General features: G+C 43.1%; 1 protein-coding gene across 1 annotated transcript in view; it reads right to left on the bottom strand.

Annotated features, from left to right (window-relative positions):
• The window catches only part of LOC139274622 (mitogen-activated protein kinase kinase kinase kinase 4), a 387,065-nt gene that overhangs the window by 132,240 nt on the left and 229,780 nt on the right, over positions 1-25,045 (bottom strand). Inside the window, exons 4-5 of the mRNA XM_070891300.1 lie at positions 13,125-13,250; positions 1,674-1,784 (exon numbers count right to left, since the gene is read on the bottom strand). Of these exons, the coding sequence (XP_070747401.1) occupies positions 1,674-1,784; positions 13,125-13,250 (237 nt within the window). The remainder of the gene's footprint in view (positions 1-1,673; positions 1,785-13,124; positions 13,251-25,045) is intronic.

Genomic DNA, 25,045 nt, shown 5'->3' with positions numbered 1-25,045 from the left:
CCCCCACCCCTCTCTCTCACCCCCCCCACCCCTCCTCTCTCTCACCCCCCCCCACCCCTCCTCTCTCTCACCCCCCCCCCACCCCTCCTCTCTCTCACCCCCCCCCCACCCCTCCTCTCTCTCACACCCCCACCCCTCCTCTCTCTCACACCCCCCACCCCTCCTCTCTCTCACACCCCCACCCCTCCTCTCTCACCCCCCCACCCCTCCTCTCTCTCACCCCCCCCACCCCTCCTCTCTCTCACACCCCCACCCCTCCTCTCTCTCACACCCCCACCCCTCCTCTCTCTCACACCCCCACCCCTCCTCTCTCTCACACCCCCACCCCTCCTCTCTCACCCCCCCACCCCTCCTCTCTCTCACCCCCCCCACCCCTCCTCTCTCTCACCCCCCCCACCCCTCCTCTCTCTCACCCCCCTCCCACCCCTCTTCACTCTCACCCCCCCCCACCCCACCCTTCGCTGTCAGGAACAGAGAGAGACACTGACAGAGACAGAGAGAGAGACATTGGGGGGGGTCCCAGCACGATGTTGGAGGGCTCCCAGTGCTGCAGTAGGTGAGCAGAAACTTAATTTTTTAGTTATTGATTGATTTTTTTATTTACATTTTTTCAATTGGTTTATTTATTATTTATTATTGATGATGGTTCTTTATTTGTAAAAGTGAAGTATTTAACACTTGTAAACTTCCCTCCCCCACCCCCCCCTCCCATCTCTCGTTCCCTATGCTAATTTCTAAAGTGTAGGCAAGGTTTTTCTCAGCGTACAAAAATCTACACTTACCCCATTCTAAGTTCATTTGGAGTAAGTTTTCGCTGCCTAAACTTGCAAAACAGGTATAAGTGGCTGGACATGCCCCCTTCTGAAAAAAAAATCTGTTCTAAAATGAAACTGTTCTAACTCACTAGAACTGGAGCAAACTAAATGCCGAGAATTGCAATTTCTAAGATGCTCCAAAAAATAGGAGTAACTCGTGGCTCAAGTTTCGACCTATGTACCTCTGCCTGGGACTGCTGAGATGGGAAAGGGCAAATTTTGCATTAAACTAAGACACGACTCAAGTTTTCCAGTTGAAACAATCTTCTTGTGTTGCACACAAAAGGAGTAATAATAAAATTCTGCACAGACTACAACAGCCAAGAAAGGAAGCAATCAGATCATATGCAGTGCCTGGATACCTCTGCATTTTAAACACATTTCAAGGTCTGAAGGGCATTACAAATGCAGCTGGCCCGGATTGAGAAAATGTCTGTGAAGGAAAGAGTTTATAAAGTAATTTTGGCAGGTTTTACTAATTTGAAAGAGTAGATTGAAACAGCAGAATTAAAATGTTATATAAAACATAATGAACAATTTATGCATTTTCAGCAATACAGTGTATACAATTTAGTTTAAGCCCCATTATCACTATTAGATCCAGGAACTGTATTAGATTGTTAATCTGTATTAATTGTCCACTTTCTTCAAATTCAACACACATACTCCCCTCAGAGGTTTGAATACAGGCCAAAATAGTGAAACAGACTCTTTTCAAGGATCTATTGATATTAAATCTGTCAAATGTAAGCAATGGAAATGGCTTTTTCTTTGCCTGGATAACTTGTGCTCTTTCACCTTTGTCATTAACACCTGCAATTAACCAGCCTTTGGATTTTGTTCAAGATCCATGCTCACCCGGAGTATCTCTCTGCAGATGTATGCAATCCAGTCTTCCTTCAGGGAATTTCCTTTTGTGTTTTTCACCAAGTCTGTAATGGATCCTGCACCACAGAACTCCATGACAAGCTGTTAAAAAAGTTTTGAAAAATCAAAATTATAGTAAGTTACTTCATTTGTGCAAATTAAGATCTTATTTCAGTCTTGCACCTCTTTCAAAGATTTTTTTTTCGATTCTCCAGGGAACAATATCAAAAATGCACAACACCCTTTTACTTATTGCTCTATACATTGTTTTGCGTTAGATATAGATCATCTTATAGAAGTTGAAAAATACTGTTTTGTACAAAAGAATGGAATTCCGGAGATAAAATGCCAGCCGGAATCCTCGACCGAATTCGTGCCGGATATTGGGTTTTGCCTCAAAAATGTCCGGTTTTCGGACAATAATTCCGGATTCTGGACGAGTCCATCAGGTCTGCGCAAATTGTCCAGTTTTTGGACAATTCCAGATTTGAGACATTGCACCTATATAAAGATTTAAGACCAAAAATAACTTGAGACACACATTTTTTTTTAATGGCTTAACCATCTTTTAAGCAGAGTATTATGTATGTGCCATGAAGAATGGATCTGTTCTGATAGTGCAGCATATGGTACAGCATATGGGGTGAGGCCTCCAATGAATGCAGAACAGGTTGCATTGCATAAGGAATATGCCCACACTATTTAAAATGTCAGCTGCTGTTCAAGCTTTAAGTTTATGGCTTTCAAGTTCTGTATTGTGCAATTTAGCTAAATGGCATTAAGATCTCCCACTTCTATTCATTTCATAAGTGTCAGTTTGACTCAATTGATAGCACTCTTGCCTCTGAGTCAGAAGGCTGTGGATCAAGCCCCACTCCAGGATTTGACCACATAATATAGGTTAACGTTCTACTGCAGTTCAGGGGGGAAGAACTGTGCCATTTTTTAGATGAGACATTAAATTAAGGACTCATGTGTCAGTTATGGTAGACATAAAAGATCCCATAATACTATTGAGGATATGATGAAGTGCTATGTAAATACAAGTTCTTTTCATAATCTAAATCCGCAAAATTTCAAAAGTTAGATATTTTTAAGAAGTGATTTAATAACTTGTTCCACCACAGTTTATGCAGAACTGAATGAAGGTGAGCATTCAACTTAAATGCTTGAAATAGAGGATTGTGCTGGGAAGGCATTAATCTCTCCTCCCCATAAATGACTTTTTTTTTCTTTTAAAATAAAAGGCCTAATTAAAACAATGTTCTACCACTGTTTCTATATTAATACTTAATGATTATTGGGACAACAGAACAGAACAAATGAGATGAGTGGTTAATTTCATATGCGAAAACACAGTTAGACAGACGTTATATGCAAAAAAAGATATAATTTTGAAGGTTTTATCTTCATCACTTGAGCATGATTGCATTAGCCAGTTCAGCTTATTATTTTGATCTTTCTTCACTGCAGTAAATGTTCTAAAGTCCAGTGCCAGTCTTCTCTAGCTCACTTGTTCTATATTGTTTGCAAGTTCTATTCTACTCCCCATTTAATTTGTTTTTCCCTATTTTTTTTATATAACGCTCCTGTGAAGCGCCATGGGATATTTTATTACATTAAAGGCGGTATATAAATAGAAGTTGTTGTTTCCAGAATGTTTGCTTTACTGCAGTTACAACTAGAGAATCCAAAACCGATTAAAGGAGGCAGATTCTGTGAACACAGCCCCAAATGGCAACACAGAAACCAAGTGTTCTACCAGAGTCAGGCAGGCTGAGTAGTTCAAAAGACCCAATGGAAAAGATTTGAGCTTGTTGCCCTGTATGGATCTTCCTTGGTCATTGGAGAACACCAGATAGATAGCTGCAAATTCCAAATTAAAAACAGCTTGTTGTTCTGCTTCATGAATCTTCCCTGCAACAGCAGTAGGATTATTCATACACCACTGGGACACTAAGGAACTATTGCAAAACCACTCCTTGTTCTGAAATACAAGACACTTTTATATCAAGTGCTGCAGCTCCAGGAAAACAGTGCTTAACCTCTGAACAGCATATTGCAACCTCTGAACAGCATACATCTCTTAATGCTCCAGCAGGGCATAAAACTCAATTGAAAGACAAATTGTTTCAATTATAGATGACTAACATAAAATTACAATATGCTACATGGTCTTTTGGTCTTGATATGATGTGATTTTATTTAACATTTTCAGAGTGCATAAAATGGTAACAAATGCATTAAGTTGGCCAAGAGTTGCTCCATTTTGTTTGGAGTAGGCTGCTTTTTCTGGCCTAAGAAAAAAATCCCCAGTTTCCCCAATCAAGTTGCACCAGCGTAACTCAATCAGTTAGATTTCTTTTAGGTTAGTTTTTTTTCTCAAAAGGGGGCGTTACCAGCTACCTACGCCAGTTTTGGCCATTTAGGCAACTTTAGCCAGCTAATAGTTACTCCATTTCTATTTAGGCCAGCGTATGTGGCCACTTGGGAAAACCTTGCAGAGAGTTGAAGAAATCGGCGCAGGTAAGTACATCGGAGGTCATTCGGCCTGGGATAGGGGCGGGAGGCGGAGAGGACCTGGACCTGAACTAACCAAGCCTTAGGGAACCGACTTGCAAAACCATCCTTCCTTCGCACAATTAAAATAAGAAGAAATAAAAAATTAAAGTCCTACCTTCAGCATTCAGCCCGGGACTCTCAGAACGTACACATTCACCGGCAGGCAGGAGAATTCACAGAACTCACCGGCAGGCAAGAGAACTCACAGATCGCACCGGGAGGCCACTCGGCCTGGGCTAGGGGCGGGAGAACTAACAGGGAGGCCACTCGGCCTGGGCTAGGGGCGGGAGAACTAACAGAGGCCACTACGCCTGGGCTAGGGGTAGGAGCGATCAAACCGGCCAGCACCGGGGCAGTATCAAGCCTTCAAAATGTTATTAAAATCCACCTTATTTACTGCTTGGTGCTGGGAAAGGGAACAAAACTTCTACATTTTGGGCATCCAGTGTCAGAAAAAAGCACTGCCAGATGAGGATTAGCAAAGTTAAAGGGAATATAAAAGGCTCGTATTTTAATGAGAATATAAGACCATAAGAAACAGGAACAGGAGTAGGCCATACGACCCCGCTCTGCCATTCAATAAGATCATGGCTGATCTGATCATGGATTCAGCTCCACTTGCCCACCCGCTCCCCATAACCCCTTATCCCATTATCGTTTAAGAAACTGTCTATTTCGGTTTTAAATTTATTCAATGTTCCAGCTTCCACAGCTCTCTCAGGCAGCGAATTCCAGATTTACAACCCTCTAAGTGAAGAAATTTCTCCTCATCTCTGTTTTAAATGGGCGGCCTCTTATTCTAAGATCATGCCCTCTAGTTCTAGTCTCCCCCATCAGTGGAAACATCCTCTCTGCATCCACCTTGTCAAGCCCCCTCATAATCTTATACGTTTCGATAAGATCATCTCTCATTCTTCTGAATTCCAATGAGTAGAGGCCCAAGCTACTCAACCCTTCCTCATAAGTCAATCCCCTCATCTCCGGAATCAATCTAGTGAACCTTCTCTGCACTGCCTCCATAGCAAGTATATCCTTTTGTAAATATGGAAACCAAAACTGCATGCAGTATTCCAGGTGTGGCCTTACCAATACCCTGTATAGCTGTAGCAAGACTTCCCTGCTTTTATACTCCATCTCCTTTGCAATAAAGGCTAAGATACCATTGGCCTTCCTGTTCACTTGCTGTACCTGCATACTATCCCTTTTGCGTTTCATGCACATGTACCCCCAAGTCCCGCTGTACTGCTGCACTGTGTGGCATTTTACCTTGATATCATTTGGCAGCTGAAGAATTAATGGGTAAAGACAAAACTCATTTCATCTGACCTCTCCTTATTAAAAGTCTTGCTGTGTCTCTGTTCAGTGTTGTGCCTCAGTAACCTTCCTCATGGGAGGAACTGGCTATTGTTTTCAGAACAGTGCCCGATCTGTAGTTGCATGATCAGCCATGATCATATTGAATGGTGGTGCAGGCTCGAAGGGCCGAATAGCCTACTCCTACACCTATTTTCTATGTTTCTATGTAATGGCCGATTGCCAACTCGCAGCCTACTGCGCATGCGCGGACATCACTAATCTCCACTGCACATGTGCAGACGTCCCGGCACATTTTCCAGCGCAGAACGCAGGCTCCACCCTCCAGAGTCGACCGGCCACACTGCGCGACTGCAGTGAAGAGGCCAGACAGCGGCAAAGTTGTGGCATTTTTTTCCGGAGCATCGCCGGACCTACTTAAGCAGCGCAACTCGGGTAAGTACGCCGAAAAATGGACTCGGCCAAAATTGAGCCCAAAGTAACTAATTCAACCGAAAGAATAGAATACCCCAAAGATACAAATAAACAAGTTAGAGAAAAATTGAATGCACCAATCCAGTTCTTAAATTTTCAATCATTAAAGTAAAGCTTTCAAAACACATTTAGGGTGTTGCGCATAAATGTAGGAATGCAGGTTGAACCTGCCTTATCCGGAACACCCTCGGGGCTTGGCCTGTGCCGGATGAGGGATTTTGCCGGATATGGGGAGGTCCCATCGGCCGGGGGCAGGGGGAAGGAAAGAGAGTGAGGAGGTCGGTGGCCCAAGTGGGCCCCGAAGAGTCGCCGCAGCCCGAGCGGGCCCCAAAGAGTCGGCGGCCTACCAGCCCAACCCCCGGATGGAGCGCTGAGTGGAGGAGCGGCTGGCCTGAGGACTGTGGCTGCAGGAGTTTCAGCAGGGCAATGAGGCGGAGGCAGCCAATAACCCCGCCATCGAGGTGAGTACCCTGTACAAATTTTTTCTTAATGTGTGTTCTGAGATCGGGTACGGAAGGATTTTGACCAGCCGAGTTCTGCGTGTGCGCCACCCAGCGGCCAGGAATGGTGCTGGACGAGGGGTGGTGCCGGATAAGTGAGTCCCGGATAAGAGAGGTTCAACCTGTATAGGCTTGAATATAGCACTACACAGGGGTTTAACTAAAAAAGGACAGGAGATTGAGGGGGTGAAAATGTAACCACAGAATCAACAAGACACGCAAGTGTTTCTAAAAATTGAAAAATTGGAAGCTACAATTCCCTGAAAACTGATTAATAATTTGAGAAAGAGAAATGGATAGACATCCTTGAAAACCTTTGCTTATGCAATAAAAAGCAACATGGTAAGGGATGCAGATGACATCAAAAACAGTTCATGTGCTTTTGCTTATACATTTGACAGTCTGCAATCATCTCTAAAGCATGTTTACACAGAAATTGTCATCTATTCATCTGGATCAAAATCATGTTTTCTGTGCGTACACCTACATATGGCCCAAATGGTTTTGAAAACTATCACACAGAGAAATGAGACAACAAAGTGAGGGCTAATTCCATGCTCATCCTGCTGTGGAGAACATTTTTTACTAGTTCAGCAGTGTCACAAATAAGAATTTCAGAATAGTTCACTTTGTAACATTTATGTTCATAAACTTCAAGCGCAATTTTCACTGCTCAAGATGAAAGAAAGAGAGAAGTTAATTCACCTTTGTTATGTGATGCATTTTGTTTTGGGGGGGGGGGGGGGGGGGGGGGGCGGAAAGTGAGAAATGAATCAGGTCAACTCTTATAAACCAGACACCATTATAGTTCGATGACAAGGAACAGTTTCCTTTTCTATTTTACTTAACAATGGGTTGGATTTTCAGCTTTTTTTTGGTGAAAATGGTAGCGATGTGTGAAAATTAACATTTACGTTGCACTACCGTTTCTCGGCCGAACTTTTGGGTTTTACGTCGGTATGGGGGGCATTGCATGAGGAGTGCAATAACGCGAGTTTCGCCAAATTTAGACCAGGGCCGGGAGCTCTGCGAGAGGTCTTGGGAGGCGGGAAAAAATAAAATAAAATTGCAATAAACATTCCAAAAACATTCACAAAACCCTTATAGCTAGTAAATCGCAGAAAAATTTAAAAATAAAAACTTTAACTTACCTTTTTTGCAGATTTTCATACATACCGCCGCTTTGCAGGGCTGCACCGACAGGTTTGACCCATCACTATTCTGGGCATGGCGCACGGGTCGGGAGAGAGCCGAAAGTCCGAAGCAAACGTAAACTGCATCGGCGCACCTCTCCCCGACAGTACTTGGAAGTGCCGCCGCAAACAGGTACCCGAGGATCCCGCCTGGGCTTTGCGATCGGGTATTCGCTGCGGAGGGTCAAATCGTGGCAAAAACCCGGTCGCAAACTTCTCGAAAATCCGAGTACAAACTGAAATAGTTATTTATCATTTGCTCTACTGTACTTTCCTCATTTCCTAAAGGGGAATAGTTCTACAACTCTCAGCAGCTCTCTGGTATCTTGTCCAAGTCGCTATTCTTTACATGAGTTATGGCAAAAAGTATCAGCATGTTATGACACTATAAAGACTGGATTTTTGGCTTTCTCCATTTTGGGGTGAAAACAGAGGAGGGATGGGAAAATTACTGCCCAATTAGTGTTGCCGATTAATTGCTTAACTTTCCGGATTTGGGGTCTGGGCTAGGGACACAGTGCAAAGGGAGGCGTTGCACTATTTTCGCGGCGCAAAAACGGGATCCTCGCTAACTTTAGTGCGGGGACGGGAACGCTGCGAGAGGCCTCGTGAGGGGGAAAAAAAATGTTTTAATTAAAAAAACATTACCAACACCGTTACCTAACAAATCACTGCAAAAATATTTTTAAAATAAAAACTTATCAGTTTTTTCCAAATTACCGCTGCCAGCAGGGCTGGACCGCCGTGTTTTCCCAGGCGGTCATCGGGGGGGCGCAGCGTACGGGTCAGATAAGTCTCGAAACTTGGACGTTGTTGCAATCCGAGTCATTACACCTCGGCTCAGCTCTCCCCGGCGGTGCTCTCAAGTGCTGCCACAAAAAGAGAGCAGAGGATCGCAACCGGGCAAAAAAAAGTTGAGCACCCGGTTGGTGAAAACACAGCGAAAACCTGGTCGCAAACCATCCAAAAAGTCAGCTGATTGGAGGGCATCACAGCAGAGTCTGACCCTGTCATCACTCAACATGTGTACACACGCTTTCCAGGAAGAGTCAATAGATCCAAAACTGATAGAAATAACAATAGTTTCACACTTGATCAAGCAAGTTATTTCAATAAACTACCAATCCCAGCAAAAGTTTCAAGAATTTGCACTGATGGGCAAAGATAGACTAGGATAATTGAGCTCTTAGTAGTGAAATGCAGTTCCTCATTCGCAAACCAACAGCTCGGATAAAAAGCAACAGTACAAACTTGTCAAGTTGCCATACTCAGTGGAAATGGCTCACAGACTGGGCATAGCTCCTCATCACACCTGCACTGAGTCAGGAATTAAATAGGTCAGACAGATCAAAACTTCCAATCAGAATCATCAATAGTTGGGCACAAAGTAGCGGTATGCTGCAGCTAAGTTAACAGATTGCTTAGGGTTGCCTCCTGTCAATTACAAACTGGAGTCAATTGAAAATGTCCAAAATCTAACCCAGATTGCAAGTCTTTTCCTCTTATTTCTATATTTAATAATGTGGAGACATTAGTGACTATGATTAAAATTTTCAATGCATTGTCATCCACAGAAAAGAAAATCTCAGATCCATGACCTATCACTGTCCTATCCCATTTGACTTTATCAGCATAAAATGACAATCTAAACAATGATAAATTATACATGATGTAGAGGAACTAAATTAAAGAACTTTAGTTAAAGATTTGTAGGCTTTTTGAATAATGGAAATGGGGTTGAACCTTCCACAGGCCCTTCCAATTTCTGCGCAGGATGCCAGTGATACTTAAAGCTCCTTAATGAAGTGGTATGATAACTTATTTTACAACAAAGGCACATGGTAATTAACTCATAATTGTTCATTTTCTGTTATCTAAATACTGGTGTGACATCCGAAATCCGGAAACCTCAGGACCGAGGCCTTCCGAATATTTCCGGATTTCAGAACGTCTTTGCCTGGGCCGAAGTAGGTAGGGAAGGAGAGGGGAGGGTGGGGGAGTCCAGATTTCGGAACATTTTCCAGTTTCCGAGCAACCCTGCCACGGATCGACCCGGTGTCCGGATTCTGGAACATTCTGAATTTCGGAACTCCAGATTTCGGACGCTCAACTTGTATATGCCAACCATCAGCATTTCACACCAATAATTAGCACTTCTTGCTGCCTCTTTATCCTTTCCTAGATACATAAGACAACTCCACAAATTGCTTGTCTACATGTGGGGAGTTTGTGTACTTTGCACATTTGTAAACATATCAGTCATTACCAACAACCGGCTGCATATGCCTAGAATTTGCCCCTATAACAATTCAGAAAAGGGGAACAAGTGACCTCCAGCTCTAGTGAGTGGCCACATCAAATTTAGTTGCAATCTAAAGATGAAGTTGCTGCAAAAATAATGACTTGTTAATTAGCATAACCAAAATTCGCAGTCTTATTCTGAATGGCAATTAAATATGTTTGAGCTTCAGTGCACAAATGCACTGACTGCTGTGGTATTGACCCATGCAGAACAAGAATTTTCAAGTTTGATCCCTGGACTCCATACATTCCAATTGGTAGTGTTTCATGCAAACAGTCACTTGTTGACTGAAAACAAAAATCAGAATTTCCCACTCTTCCTCTAGCCCCTCCTTAGATGTTTCCCCAGAATGCCCCACAATTCTCGTGTGCAAACGTGGAGCTTGTGAAAAATCATAGAGCTTATGTGTATGTGGGTCTTGCTCTGGCTCGTGATTAGTACTCAACAGCAGGAAAGAGAATGAAAAATAGTTCTTAATGCTGTGCTATGGACTCAAATTCCAAATATCAGTACTTCATTGATGTGGTGTAGACTGCATATATACTAAATGTCAAGATGACCTGTGATGAAATGGCAGCCAGTGACGTGCAGCTATATCAAACCTCAAGACTGATGCATAATGCTGCAGAAACTGACATAAATTGTACTGGAGAGACGAAGTGATGCAAAATATACTAATGGGAGACATATAGCAGAGATTAATGCAAAATATATTGCAGCTGATGATGTTGATGTACAATCAATGAGATGATTCAATCAGTGTTTCATTGCTGCTTTAGACAAGTAGGTACAATGGTCTTGGAGAACAGTACCTTGGACCTGCCTCTCCTGGGGCAGGTGAAAATAATTCTGTTTGAGGCACACATGCACTGAGTATTCCACAACATAGTTGTGGTTTCTAAGCACAAGATGATTCTAGTGAGACTAAAATTTACCGAGCAATATTACTGATAGTGGCTGTTAAAGGGATTCTTCAGGCTGTCATGATGTGCATTTTGGATACTTTGGAAAATCACCATGTAATCAGAAAGGAACAAGCTGCAATTTGCTCTCATAAGGAATGCGTACAGAAAATTGTGGCTTTATAATAGATTGCAAACTGTTCAGACTGTTAGAAGGTTCAGGGGATACCTGCTTACATTGATTTTTGTACGGCTTTTTAATTCATACAAGCCATTGCATGCCATGGTAATTCCATGCAAGCCTCACATATGGGCCCAAGTTTCCCCAGGTGTTGGTCCGTTTTTTTTGGAGCAACTTGATTTTTCTGGAGTGTCTTAAAAGTCGCAATTCTGCACATTTAATTTGCTTTAGTGTAAGTGAGTTAGTTAGGATTTTTTTAGATTAGTTTTGTTCAAAAGGAGGCGTTACTAGCCACCTATGCCTATTTTGGCCATTTAAGCGAGTTTGGCCAGCTAATAGTTGCCCCAAAACTAACTTAGGACAGTGTATGTGGCCACTTGCGTCCGCACAGAAAAACCTTAGAGAGAGTTAAGAAATTAGCGCAGGTTAACAGAGATGGGGTGGAGGATAAGCACAGAGGACCTTGCAAAGCACTAAACATCTTCTCAATAACATTCATGAAGCATAAAAAACAATAATAATTAAAAAGTAAATAAATAAAAATAAAACTTAAGTCCTACCTTCATACCGGACCGGGGAAGTCAGCGGGCCGGGTGGCCACTCGGCCGGGGATAGGGGCAGGAGAACTCTCAGAACGCGGCAGGCAGGCAGAAGAACTTACAGAACGTACCGGCAAGCCCGTCGGGCAGGGCTAGGTGCTGGAGAACGCACCGGCAAGCCTTTCGGCCAGGGCTAGGGGCGGCAAGCCGGCAGGACGCGCTGGGAGGGCGAGGAGCTACTGCGCATGCACGCAGATGCCACTACACATGCGGACAGTTGCCGGCACTGTTTTCGGTGCAGGGCTGCAACTCTGCACGCCATGCCAAGCCCTAGGACGGTCCACGGAGCAGGGAGAATACGGAGCTACATTTTCGGCGCCATTTTTGGAGTAGAAAGTCGGCGCACCACAGGTAAGTGCGCTGGGAAAAAGGGTTGGGGAAACTTAGGGCCATAGAAACTAAAACCTATGAAAGAACATAGACTTTTTTTCCAACCAGTGAGACATGGTGGTGGGTATCCTAAATAAAGTATTATGGTTTCGTTATGGCTCGTGGTATTAATTGGAAAATGTCACAATTGTTGATTCCTATCAGTACCTGGGTGTCTTTGAACTCAGTCCTTCAGGTGCAATGTTCACTATGTATTACCTTCCAATTATACAAAAATCAAAAGCCAATTGTAACTTGTAGTAAGGACTTCAGGCACAATTTTACTTCAAAGGAAAAATTCCAATGGGGAGGGGAAATGAGAGCATGCACAATCCCTCTTGGAAATAAATACCATCTTCAGTTCTCACGTCCTCAAGTCTGCCACAGCAAAAAATGCATTTTTGTGTATTTAAGTACACTACAAATAAACATTAGGTATACCTGCAGTTGAAGTTACCACAAGCACGAGTCCTACTGCATTCTCAATGTCATTACTTGTTTTCACATTATAGGCAATGCCTTCCAGTTTTGCTTTTCACAGAAAATCAGGTGAATTGTGAAATATGGCCTCAAAAGATACATAAAGATTCCACAATTCTATATAAGGAATTTAATTTATTCTGAGCCACTGTAAAGCAGAGGCCTTGCTCATCAGCTATATCTGCTTCTGAGCTGTAAATTAAATTCTTGTCTTGCAATCACACTGAGGTATCCATTATTCGCCAATTTTCACGACTACACTATAAACTATTAATAAATATGTAACGAGAAAACTTTCGAACAATGGCCCAGAATGTGTTGGGAAAATATCAGCGGGTTTAATGCGCATGCTATGATAAACGTGTTAAATAACCACATTAATTTCATTATTAAATTCCTATCCTGTGATTTACAGTACAATTCAAATTATTGGATAATTCTCATTTTTTTGTTAGTGCAAAAAACTTTGAATTGTCAGCTACACTTCAAAGCAATTCATTCATTGAATGTGAATTACTGAGATCTTTCCAAGAGATGTAACAAAGCACTATATTTATTTTTCTTACCCAGAGTTGATCATCATGACCAGGAGGGCTCTTCTTTATAAAAGCACCATAGTAGGTCGCTATATTCCGGTGATGAGAATATTTTTTCAACATATTGATCTCCAGTTTAATTTCTTCCTCTTCATCCTGCAAGAAAAATGTAAATATTTAGACAAATGTCAATTCATGAGGAACATGATTACAATCACTAAGGAGGTGGTACTCAGTAAGTTAATGGGACTAAAGGCAGATAAATCCCCTAGATCCAATGGCTTGCATCCTAGGGTCTTAAGAGAAGTAGCGGCAGGGATAGTAGATGCATTGGTTGTAATTTACCAAATTTCCCCTGGATTCTGGGGAGGTCCCAGCAGATTGGAAAACTGCAAATGTAACGCCCCTATTTAAAAAAGGAGGCAGACAAAAAGCAGGAAACTATAGACCAGTTAGTCTAACATCTGTGGTTGGGAAAATGTCGGTGTCCATTATTAAAGAAGCTGTAAGCAGGACATTTAGGAAAGCATAATTCAGTCAGGCAGAGTCAGCATGGATTTATGAAGGGGAAGTCATGTTGGACAAATTTGCTGGAGTTCTTTGAGGATGTAATGAACAGGGTGGATAAAGGAGCACCAATGGATATGAAGTATTTGGACTTCCAGAAGGCATTTGACAAGGCGACTACACTCCAAAAGTACTTAATTGGCTGTAAAGTGCTTCGAGACATCCAGTGGTCATGAAAGGTGCTACATAAAGCCAAGTCTTACACTTTATATCAAATTGTACAAAACATCAGCTTAAAGCCCTGTGTGTCATGTCACCACTACATTCAGAATACCAACTTTTCCTCTCAAATAATCAGTGGGAGGAGTGCTCATAAAACATCTTATGATATTTAAGGTAGTTAATGGTATTTGAGACAGTTATTGTTGTGAATGGAACAAGACTACACTATGTTTCCATGCTCAAGTTATATATATTCAATGCAGTACCTACAAGTTTTTCACTTGTGTTTTTGCATGCTTATATATGTATTTTAAAAATTGGTAACCTACCATAATAATGCAAAATGCAATTATAATTGTTTAATAACTGGACATTTGAAAACCAGAACATACAAATATACATGTCATGACATTATGTTAGACAACAATACCAACAGTTTTGAAAATAGATTGTTAAAGAATATTCTTACACAGCTCCCCAACGGCTCAGTAAATCTAAAGCGAGTAGCTGAACCATGAATACAGGAAGGTCCCAGGTTTGATCCCTAATTTGTGCTGAGTTAATCAATCTCAGCTAGGGTAGTTGTCGAGGTGCTACAATTGGCCTCACCCCTAGTGGGTTAAGAAGTGAAAAATTAGCCATAGTTCATTCATCCTCCTGATTGCAGATGGATAAATATTATGTGGCCATATTGGGGAAGACTTTTGGATTGGGCACTGAATGGGCGTTATATAGATGATGAGCCCGTGCTGCCTGCCAGACATAGCAGTCAGGAGTTCTGGATCACTTTCAGATTCGAGTCTCGAACATTTTCTTGGTGAGCTGCAGGCATCAAATTAGTGCCCCGCTGCAGCTCACTGGTTTTGTCAAGCGAAAGATCGCCATCTACTGCATGCAGCCAGCCAGTAGGTAAAGGATATTGGGGGGGCAGCGATCGGCAGGGATGAAACCGGGTCAACAGTTGACCAGAAGATGTGTGTGTTTGTGGGGCTCAGAGGAGCTTAAAACAAAATCTTAGGCGAGGCCTCAACTTTTAAAGAGTGCCAGTTAGGTCTCTGAATGCCTGGAGGAATAGGACCAACATGCATGTTCCACCCATTTCTCCTTGAAAGTTGCAACTGGAGTCCTACTACAGATGTAGGATCCCAGTTTACATATTTCAACACCCTGCCACTTGTTTTTGACAGGAGTGCTGAGCAACCATTTAAAGGCTTGTCTGAAGGTTGATTCAGGTGGGAAAATAGGGGTATAAAGTGCACATCAACGTTTCAATAGCTAGGCGATTATTTTGCAGGTGAAAAATAGGCAGCCAGCAGTTGAAAGTGTTTCCCGTTGTGTGCACAGGATTGGACTTGGTTGCAATGCACCCGATAGTCTGTCAACACTCAAGAGCTCACACACGAATAATAACGAACTACTGGAAGGAATCATCACTCAGCCCCTCCAAGGCATCAACATCGTCAGGAGAGGAGGAAATCTGCAGATAAAATTGGTGACAAAAAAATTGCAAATAATTGGATGTTCTTTATTTATAACCTCTGTGCATAGCATCATGGAATGTTACAGCACTGAAACCTCCAAATCTGTGCTGGTATTTTTCTCAATGAGCCTAGTTTAATCTCTCTCTTAGTTGCTTTTCATATCCTTTAGTATTCCTTTTCAAACAACCATCAATTCCCTTTCCTAAATATTCTGCTTCATCAATACTATGTGAAAGAAAATTCCACCCTGCATGTGAAGGTTTATTTTCTGATCTCTTTCATTTTTTTTGCAATTATCTGAAAATTGTGACTTCTTATAACTATCTCACCAACTAGTGGAAACACTCCACGGCGGTTTATCCCACTTAAACCTTTGTGATCTTGAAGATCTGTCCCTATTTAATCTTTTCAGCTCTACTGAAAAAATCCTAACTTCTCAAGTCTCTCTCAAAAACTCTAACTCATCAACCCCATTAACATGGTGGTGAAACCATGCTGCAACTTTTCCATTCTTTTCTATCAATGGCATGCCCAAAACGGCACACAGTACTCCAACTAATACCTAATTAAGGTCTTGTACAATAGTATCTCCTTGTAATTGTATTCTATTATTCTAGATATAAAACTAAGGATTCCATTTCCTATTTTGATGACCCAATCTATATGCTCTACCAACTTTAATGACTTGTGTATCTGCGAATCAAGGACCCTCAGTTCAGCTATTCCATCTAAAATCTTACTATTTAAGTTGCACAGTCCCATCGCTTGCAGCGGGCGTGTTGTCATTAACACAATTTATCCACTATAACTGGTGGACTTCTCCACTGCTCTGTTCCCTGCGGGCTCTACTGGTCACTAAAATACGGATTGGTGTCGATTCAGCTTCCACTCAGTTCCTGTACTGACCTAGAGAAGCGCCAACAGAAAACACGAGTCTGCCAGCAAAGAGAAAACTGTGGGAGGCACACATGACAGCACAGAAATTTCCTGGAGTTTTTAAATGGGGATAAAAACTGAACATCTCACATCGGTAAATATTGTACCAGGGATTGAGATGTGAAGAACTGCCCAATATAGCCAGCGCTTATTATAAGCAGCATCTTTGTAATTGACTCTTCCTTATGTAATAATTAGCGCCATTTACCCGATATAGGAAGAAAAATGGACGGTACAAATGGTGGGGAATGCATTTCATTTTCCTATTCTTACTTACAAAATATATTACTTCATATTTTTCGACACTGAACTACATCTGTCACCATTTAGGCTATCTATTTCCTCCTAGTCTTTCAGCATCCTCACCACAAAAGAGCACAATTGAGTGCCATTCTCAAAACTGTTTTTGTATACAAACTGCTTGTGTATTTTTTTAATTAATTCCATCACACTGAATAGCTATGTATATACAGTACTTTTATTAAAGCCTACATTTTCTTCTCCATTTATGTGGAAACTTGTTGTAAACATACAAGTATTCATTTCTTTAAAACTATAGTTGCCTACAATGCACACATTATAATGCACACATTATGATTAATGGGCCAACCCTTACAAATGCTAATTTGCTAACCAGCAATGTTAATAAATCAATTTACCAACTCATTATTCATCACCTCATCTGTTCAAAAGGCTACAAAATGATCCTGTTTAAGTATGGAAAGAACAATACTGAGCACATTAGCTTTTGCATTGCAACATATTACACACACAACCCTTTTGTGTACACCTCAATTGAAAAATTGTATGCACATCCCCAGATGATATTGGAGGTAGATTCTCCAATGGCCAATAACACTTCCTGTATTAATCCCAAACCAGACACACCAGAAGATTCCAGGTTAAAATTTTGTGCGGGTTAGCTTTCTGTTTAAGGCAGCAACTGTGGCATTACAATTGGTCTCATCGTCAGATTTTAATATTTTCACTGTCCTGGTATCCCGTTCTTTAAATTTCCTGCTCCGGTAACCTCTTTTCATTAGCTTTTTCCTTTGCATTCTTTGTCCTTTTTTTGGGAAGCTCCTGCTACAAAACATGGGTAAGTTGGATTGAGTGCATCAGGGAGAGCTGGGTCAGGCAACTTTATGTAAACAGTGCCACCTACTGTTGTAATTTCCTCAGAATGCAATTATGCATAATTTTTAATGCACAATAGACACGAGTTAAGTACTGAAGAATTTCAAGTTTCTTTAAGTGAAATAGTTCATCGAATGGGCTGCTCCAGTCAAATATCATCATAGGCAGTCCCTTGAAATTGAGGAAGATTTGCTTCCACTCTAAAAGTGAGTTCTTAGGTGACTGAACAGTCCAATGTGGGAATTACAGTATCTGTCACAGGTGGGACAGACAGTCATTGAAGGAAAGGGTGGGTGGACTGGTTTGCCGCATGCTCCTTCCGCTGCCTGCGCTTGGTTTCTGCATGCTCTCGGCGACGAGACTCGAGGTGCTCAGCACCCTCCTGGATGCACTTCCTCCACTTAGGGAGGTCTTTGGCCAGGGACTCCCAGGTGTCGGTGGGGATGTTGCATTTTATCAAGGAGGCTTTAAGGGTGTCTTTGAAATGTTTCCTCTGCCCACCTTGGGCTCGCTTGCCTATTGGCATGAATGCATGACCTCATCTCTCTCATCTGGAAGGAGGAGAGCATGCCGGGAGATCTGGGAGATGCAGTAATCGTGACCATCTTTAAAAAAAAAGGGGGGACAAATCCGACTGCGGCAACTACAGAGGAATTTATTTCCCTGTTATCAGCCACTGGGAAAGTCGTCGCTGGAATCCTCCTCAGTCAAATAAATTCCCAAGTGATTGGCAAGTAGTTGCAATGTAACAGCCCAATTGTAAACATTTTACATATAGAAATATATGCACTAGCAGAATATTATACCATAGTAACAACTTGTATTTATATAGCGTCTTTAATGTAGTAAAATGTCCCAAGACGCTTCATGGGAGTGTTATAAAACAAAATTGACATGGAGTCACGCAAGGAGAAATTAGGGCACATGACCAAAAGCTTGGTCAAAGAGGTAGATTTTAAGGTTCGTCTTAAAAGGAGTAAAGAGAGGCGGAGAGGTTTAGGGAAGGATTCCATAGTTCAGGACCTTGGCAGCTGAAAGCACGGCCACCAATGTTTGAATGATTAAAATCAGGGATGCTCAAGAGGTCAGAATTCGAGGAACACATATATCTCGGGGTAGTGGGGGGGGGGGGGGGAGAATTATGGGCCTGGAGGATATGAGAGAGATAGGGAGGGGCGAGGCCATGGAGGTATTTGAAAACAAAGATCGGAATTTTAAAATAGAGGCATTAGTTAACCGAGAGCCAATGTCAGTCAGCGAGGGACTTGGTGCAAGTTAGGACATGGGCAGCTGAGTTTTGGATGACCTCAATTTTACATAGCGTTAAACATGGGAGGCCAGCCAGGAGGGCATTGGAATAGTCAAGTCTAGAGGTAACAAAGACTTCAGCAGAAGATGAGCTGAGGCAGGGGCGGAGTCGGGCAATGTTAGAGGTAGAAATAGACGGTCTTTAGTTATGGCGCAGATATGTGGTCGGAAGCTCATTTCAGAGTCAAATATGACACCAAGGTTGCGAACAGTCTGGTTCAGTCTCAAGAGAGATGCTGGGAGACGGATGGAGTCGGTGGTGAAGTTTGTGGCAGGGACCGAAGACAATGGGCCTGAATTTCCGATGTCCCGGGTCCGTACAAAGTTTCTACGGATCCGGAAAGGCATCAGAAAAGCCGGTTTTCAGCGGCAATGCGCTTTTCCGATCTATCAAGTTTCTGGCTTGACAGATCTCACGCATATCGGGAGCGAGGACAATTGCAGGATAAGATTTGTGATATTTACGCATATCTTGCCCAGCAAATGTCCTCAAACATTTTGCGCCTGAAAAAGCAGGCGTATAGCCTACTTTTACAGGTGCAAGTGTTTAAAAACATAAACATTAAAATTAAATTAAATTAAACACATATGAAAATATATTTTATTGTTAAAAACTCTCCCCACTACGGTAAGTTTATTTTAAGGCATAATTTTTTAAACTTTTTAAAAAGTCGGGAAAATATATATATTTATTTACTAGGAACTTTAATTTAAATTAATCTTAAATATGTAGTGTATTTTTCTATTTTTTTTATTTGTGTTGTTTGGGGGAGTTTCTCATTCATAATAATGAGAACTCCAACTTAGAGTTCCCGTTATTATGAATGAAAAAATACTGTACCTTGATTGGCTGCCCAGAGCCATGTGACTCCAGCTCCAGCACACGGACGCCTCAACGTGCACGCGCTCCGATGCGTAGGGTGTGTAGGCCTCAGGATCGGAAGTTCGAGCGGGCGCAGCAGGAACAAGTAGGTGCGCATCTTTAATTTTTCCAGTCGATTGCCGCGGGAAGAGCTCGACCGGGATTTCTAGGCCAATGGCTTTGATCTTCCCAATATTTTGTTGGAAGAAATTTTTGCTCATCCAGTACTGGATGTTGGACAAGCAGTCTGACAATTTAGAGACGGTGGAGGGGTCGAGAGAAATGGTGATGAATTAGAGCTGGGTGACGCTGTGTTTTCGGATGATGTTGCCGAGGGGCAGCAAGTAGATGAGCAATAGGAGGGGACCAAGGAAAGATCCTTGGGGGACACCAGAGGCAACGATGCTGGAGCAGGAAGAGAGGCCATTGCAGGTGATTCTCTTGCTACGATTAGATAAGAATGATTCCGGGTGAGTGTAGTCCCACCCAGCTGGCGATGGTGGAGACGCGTTGGAGGAGGATGGTGAGGTCAACCATGTCAAAGGCTGCAGACAGGTCGAGAAGGACGAGGAAGAATAGTTTACTTTTGTCACAGTCACAAAGGATGTCATTTGTGACTTTGATAAGAGAATATAGTTGATTATCTGTAGCATTGCATTTTCCTTTCTATACTTGTAGCTCTGCTGGTTTTCCCCACTAATTCTTCTGTGTGATCCTTTTATCTTAGTTTTACACCCTTTCTCTCTCATTATCGCTGTCATATACTTTTCTTATTATTGCATCCATTACCTTATCCAATTCTCACCAGTGTAACATGATTGACTGAGAGGGAAGGTGGAGGTGAGAATTAGGATAGGTGGAGTTATGTAGCAAGCAGAAGTGATTGCAGTCTGGGATGGAGCAAAGGACCCGTGAGTAATAATGGAGGATCAGTGTGAGTGCTGGTGAGATTTGTGGACGGCTGGTAACTGGCAGAATTCATGGGGAGCAAGAGCATGAGGTGAGTTGGGACATGAGCCCCGAGAGCACTGGAGGGGAGCTGGGATTGTTGAGAGACTTAGAGGACTCAGGAAGCTGTAAGCAGTCAGAAAGTGCTTCAGCACTGTAATGAAGGGTGTGGGAGGGTGAGGTGGGCTGGGATATTGAAATATTGGAGGGAGGATTGTATGATGAGAGTACTGATGGGACAAATGGGTGCAAGGTCGTATAGGGCTTAAGGCTATCAAGAATACATGCTCTGGTTACAATCCCAGGAGTACTCAGACGGAGGAATGAAGGATAGATTGGACAGAGATGGTGAGCACTTAAGATACAGAAGTGTCACAGCAGCACCACAAAGAAGTTGTATCTGGGTGCATAGATGTCTTTAAAAGAGCAGGCCAGAGATGTCAAATAGGAACAAGCTGGATTAAACCTTTTGGCTAAGATCATGCGTAACTGACCTGACAGGGGAGTAACCATGACCCCAACGTGGTTCTCCCTGGATCAGGAAGGTGATTCTCCTATGCTTTTTGGAAATAGGAGGTGGGTGGGGTGGTTTGACCCATCCACCTCCATGGAGGTGTGTGGGGGGCCTGACCCATCCACCTCCATGGCACAAACCTGGTATTGCAGTACTTCCAGGAACGGTGCAGTGGCTCTAGGCCTTTTGGCTAAGAGCATTGGCGCAGAGTGATCCTTGATGTGTGCAAGGTGACCTCTGGCGTTTGTAATTTGACAAGATGATCTGACAAAGAATTGGAAAGATTGGCAACGAATAAATTTTAAAAAAGCTGGATTAAAAAGTACCGCAACTGCAACTCCTTGGAGAGGTCAATGTTGAGCATGCCTCATTTAGTTGCAGCAATATCCTAAAAGCTCTGGAACAAAATATGTTTTTTTGTATTTTTAAGCCCACCTTTATTTGCTTCTCTTTTGGGTCAGGCCCCACCAAAAAAAAAATCCGAGATTTTCATATCATTCAAGGTAAGCATTGTGGAAAGTCTTGTACAGTCTCTGCAACTCCCTTCTCCTTCCCTCACCAACTTCGGTCTCGCCTCTCATGCTTGCCTCCTCCCAGATGTGCAGGCATCTCCCTCTCTCTTCTCCCCGGCCCCCACCCCACCACCCCCGTCTTCCCCCGACCATGCACTTTATACATGTGTTGCACTTTCTCCCCCTCCACTTCTCTCTCAGCTCTCCTCCCTCACTTGTTTCACAAAATCTGGTGTGAAGTTACGATTTGCAATAAACTCCCCTGAACTAACAGTTTGTTATTTCGATACTTTGATGAAGAAAATGTTTTAAAATGTTACTCATGCCCAAATTATCTTTTTGTTTCATAAAAATCAAAACATCTCGAATTGTCTTGGACGTTGATCAGCCTTTTCATTCCTATTGGGTATGTCTCCATTTCACAACCAGTCTCCCACTTTCACTGTTTCAGCTGACACAAGGTTACAGAGGAATGCAGAAGTGATGTGGCAATACTTGCATCTCTTCTATTCTATGCTGAATTTGCAGCAACGGGTGTGCATCAAAAAACATCTTGGCTTGTTTAGATGTTCTTAGTTTTCAATAATTGATATTTTAAGACTGGATTAAAGTTTTATGATGGCTTGAATTTTATTAACTTTTTTTCTGGAAAAAAAATGAACAGTAAACACAACTGTGCTACGTAAATGATGGAACCAAGACACAATGGCCTAGATTTTCCTTGGGTCCGTTTTAGGGTCAACTGGAAGAGGTAAACTAAATCGAGGAAGTATAGCATAAAATCTCCACCCCTAAACCGCTTGGCAAAATTTGTCTCCAAGACGACAATGGTATCTGGCAGTGCCACTGAAACAATGCCTGCCTCAAGCAAATGTCAAGAGACAGCATCATCTTGTGTGCGCAAACCTACTCATCATCATAGGCAATCCCTTGGAATCGAAGAAGACTTCCCTCCACTCCTGAAGTGAGTTCTTTGGTGGCTGCACAGTCCAATAAGAGAGCCACAGACTTTGTCACAGGTGGGACAGATAGTCGCTGAGGAAAGGGGTGGGTGGGGGACTGGCTTGCCGCACGCTCTTAACGCTGCCTGCACTTGATTCCTGCATGCTCCCGGCGTTGAGACTCTAGGTGCTCAGCACCCTCGCGGATGCACTTCCTCCACTTAATGAGAAGGAGGAACTGAAGGAATTAATTATTACTCAGGAATTTGTTTAGGGAAATTGGTGAGATTGAAGGTCGATAAATCCCCAGAGCCTGATAGACTGCATCCCAGAGTACTTAAGGAAGTGGCCCTAGAAATAGTGGATGCATTGGTGGTCATTTTCCAACATTCTATAAACTCTGGATCAGTTCCAAGTCAGCATGGATTTATGAAATGAAAATCATGCTTGACAAATCTTCTAGAATTCTTTGAGGATATAACTAGTAGAGTAGACAAGGGAGAACCAGTGGATATGGTGTATTTGGACTTTCAAAAGGCTTTTGACAAGGTCCCACACAAGAGATTGGTGTGCAAAATCAAAGCAACATGGTATTGGGGGTAATGTAGTGACGTGGATAGAGAACTAGTTGGCAGACAGGAAGCAGGGAGTAGGAACAAACAGGTCCTTTTCAGAATGGCAGGCAGTGACTAATGGGGCAACGCAAGGTTCAGTGCTGGGACCCCAGCTATTTACAATATATACATTACTGATTTAGACGAAGAAATTGAATGTAATATCTCCAAGTTTGCAGATGACACTAAACTGGGTGGCAGCATCCTCCTCACAGTTCACTAAGAGGCTGCAGGGTGACTTGGACAGGTTAGGTGAGTGGGCAAAGGCGTGGCAGATGCAGTATAATGTAGATAAATGTGAGGTCATCCACTTTGGTGGCAAAAACAGGAAAGCAGATTATCTGAATGGTGACAGATTAGGAAAAGAGGGGGTGCAACGAGACCTGCGTGTCATGGTACATCAGTCATTGAAAGTTGGCATGCAGGTACAGCAGGCAGTGAAGGCGGCAAATGGCATGTTGGCCTTCATAGCGAGAGGAATTGAGCATAGGAGCAGGGAAGTCTTACTGCAGTTGTACAGGGCCTTGGTGAGGCCTCACCTAGAATACTGTGTACAGTTGTTATTGTGTCTGTAAGCACTCTAGTAATGACTCCACAAGGTAAGGTATTGCACTTTAACTGTTGTGACGTTAGTCCATTTATTGCAGCTCCTGAATGAGGGTACAGTAAAGTGAGCTCCTTTTATACTTGGTTACCTGCAGTGTACAGGTGACCCCCCCTAGGTCTCCACCAGTTGCACCCTCTAATGGTACAGGCATAGTGTACACGGTGTGAAGATATATTCAGTGGTCTTATGTAACTGTACATTGAGTGTACAGGTTACACGCAGGAAGAATGTTCCCAATGTTGGAGAAGTCCAGAACCAGGGGTCACAGTCTAAGGATAAGGGGTAAGCCATTTAGGACCGAGATGAGGAGAAACTTCTTCACCCAGAGAGTGGTGAACCTGTGGAATTCTCTACCACAGAAAGTTGTTGAGGCCAGTTCATTAGATATATTCAAAAGGGAGTTAGATGTGGCCTTACGGCTAAAGGGATCAAGGGGTATGGAGAGAAAGCAGAATGGGGTACTGAAGTTGCATGATCAGCTATAATCATATTGAATGGTGGTGCAGGCTTGAAGGGCGGTCATTAGCCAGGGACTCCCAGGTGTCAGTGGGGATGTCGCACTTTATCAGGGAGGTTTTGAGGGTGTCCTTGTAACGTTTCTGCTGTCCACCTTTGGCTCGTTTGCCATGAAGGAGCTCAGAGTAGAGCATTTGCTTTGGGAGTCTCGTGTCTGGCATGCGAACTATGTGGCCTGCCCAGCAGAGCTGATCGAATGTGGTCAGTGCTTCAATACTGGGGATGTTAGCCTGGACAAGGACGCTGATGTTGGTGCGTCTGTCCTCCCAGGGGATTTGTAGGATTTTGTGGAGACATCGTTGGTGATATTACTCCAGCGACTTGAGGTGTTTACTGTACATGGTCCATGTCTCCGAGCCATACAGAGACTCGGTGGGTATTACTGCAGCCCTGTAGACCATGAGCTTGGTGGCAGTTTTGAGGGCCTGGTCTTCAAACACTCTTTTCCTCAGGCGGCCGAAGGCTGCTCTGGCGCACTGGAGGCGGTGTTGGATCTCATCGCCGATGCCTGCTCTTGTTGATAAGAGTCTCCCGAGATATGGGAAGTGGTCCATGGTGTCCAGGTCCACGCCGTGGATCTTGATGACTGGGGGACAGTGCTCTGCAGTGAGGACAGGCTGGTGGAGGACCTTTGTCTTATGGATGTTTAGCGTAAGGCCTATGCTTTCGTACATCTCAGTAAATACGTCGGCTATGTCCTGGAGTTCAGCCTGTATGTGCGCAGACGCAGACTGTAGCTCGACAACAGAGGTTGGGGTGGTCTTGAACCTGGCCCGGAGGCAGCGCAGGTTGACCAGGTTCCCACTGGTTCTGTAGTTTAGTTGCACTCCAACCGGGAGCTTGCTA

The sequence above is a fragment of the Pristiophorus japonicus genome, chromosome 10, assembly GCF_044704955.1.
Source record: "Pristiophorus japonicus isolate sPriJap1 chromosome 10, sPriJap1.hap1, whole genome shotgun sequence".
NCBI lineage: Eukaryota > Metazoa > Chordata > Chondrichthyes > Pristiophoridae > Pristiophorus > Pristiophorus japonicus.
Note: the sequence above shows the minus strand (reverse complement) of the source record. Positions and strands in the feature narration are given on the sequence as shown.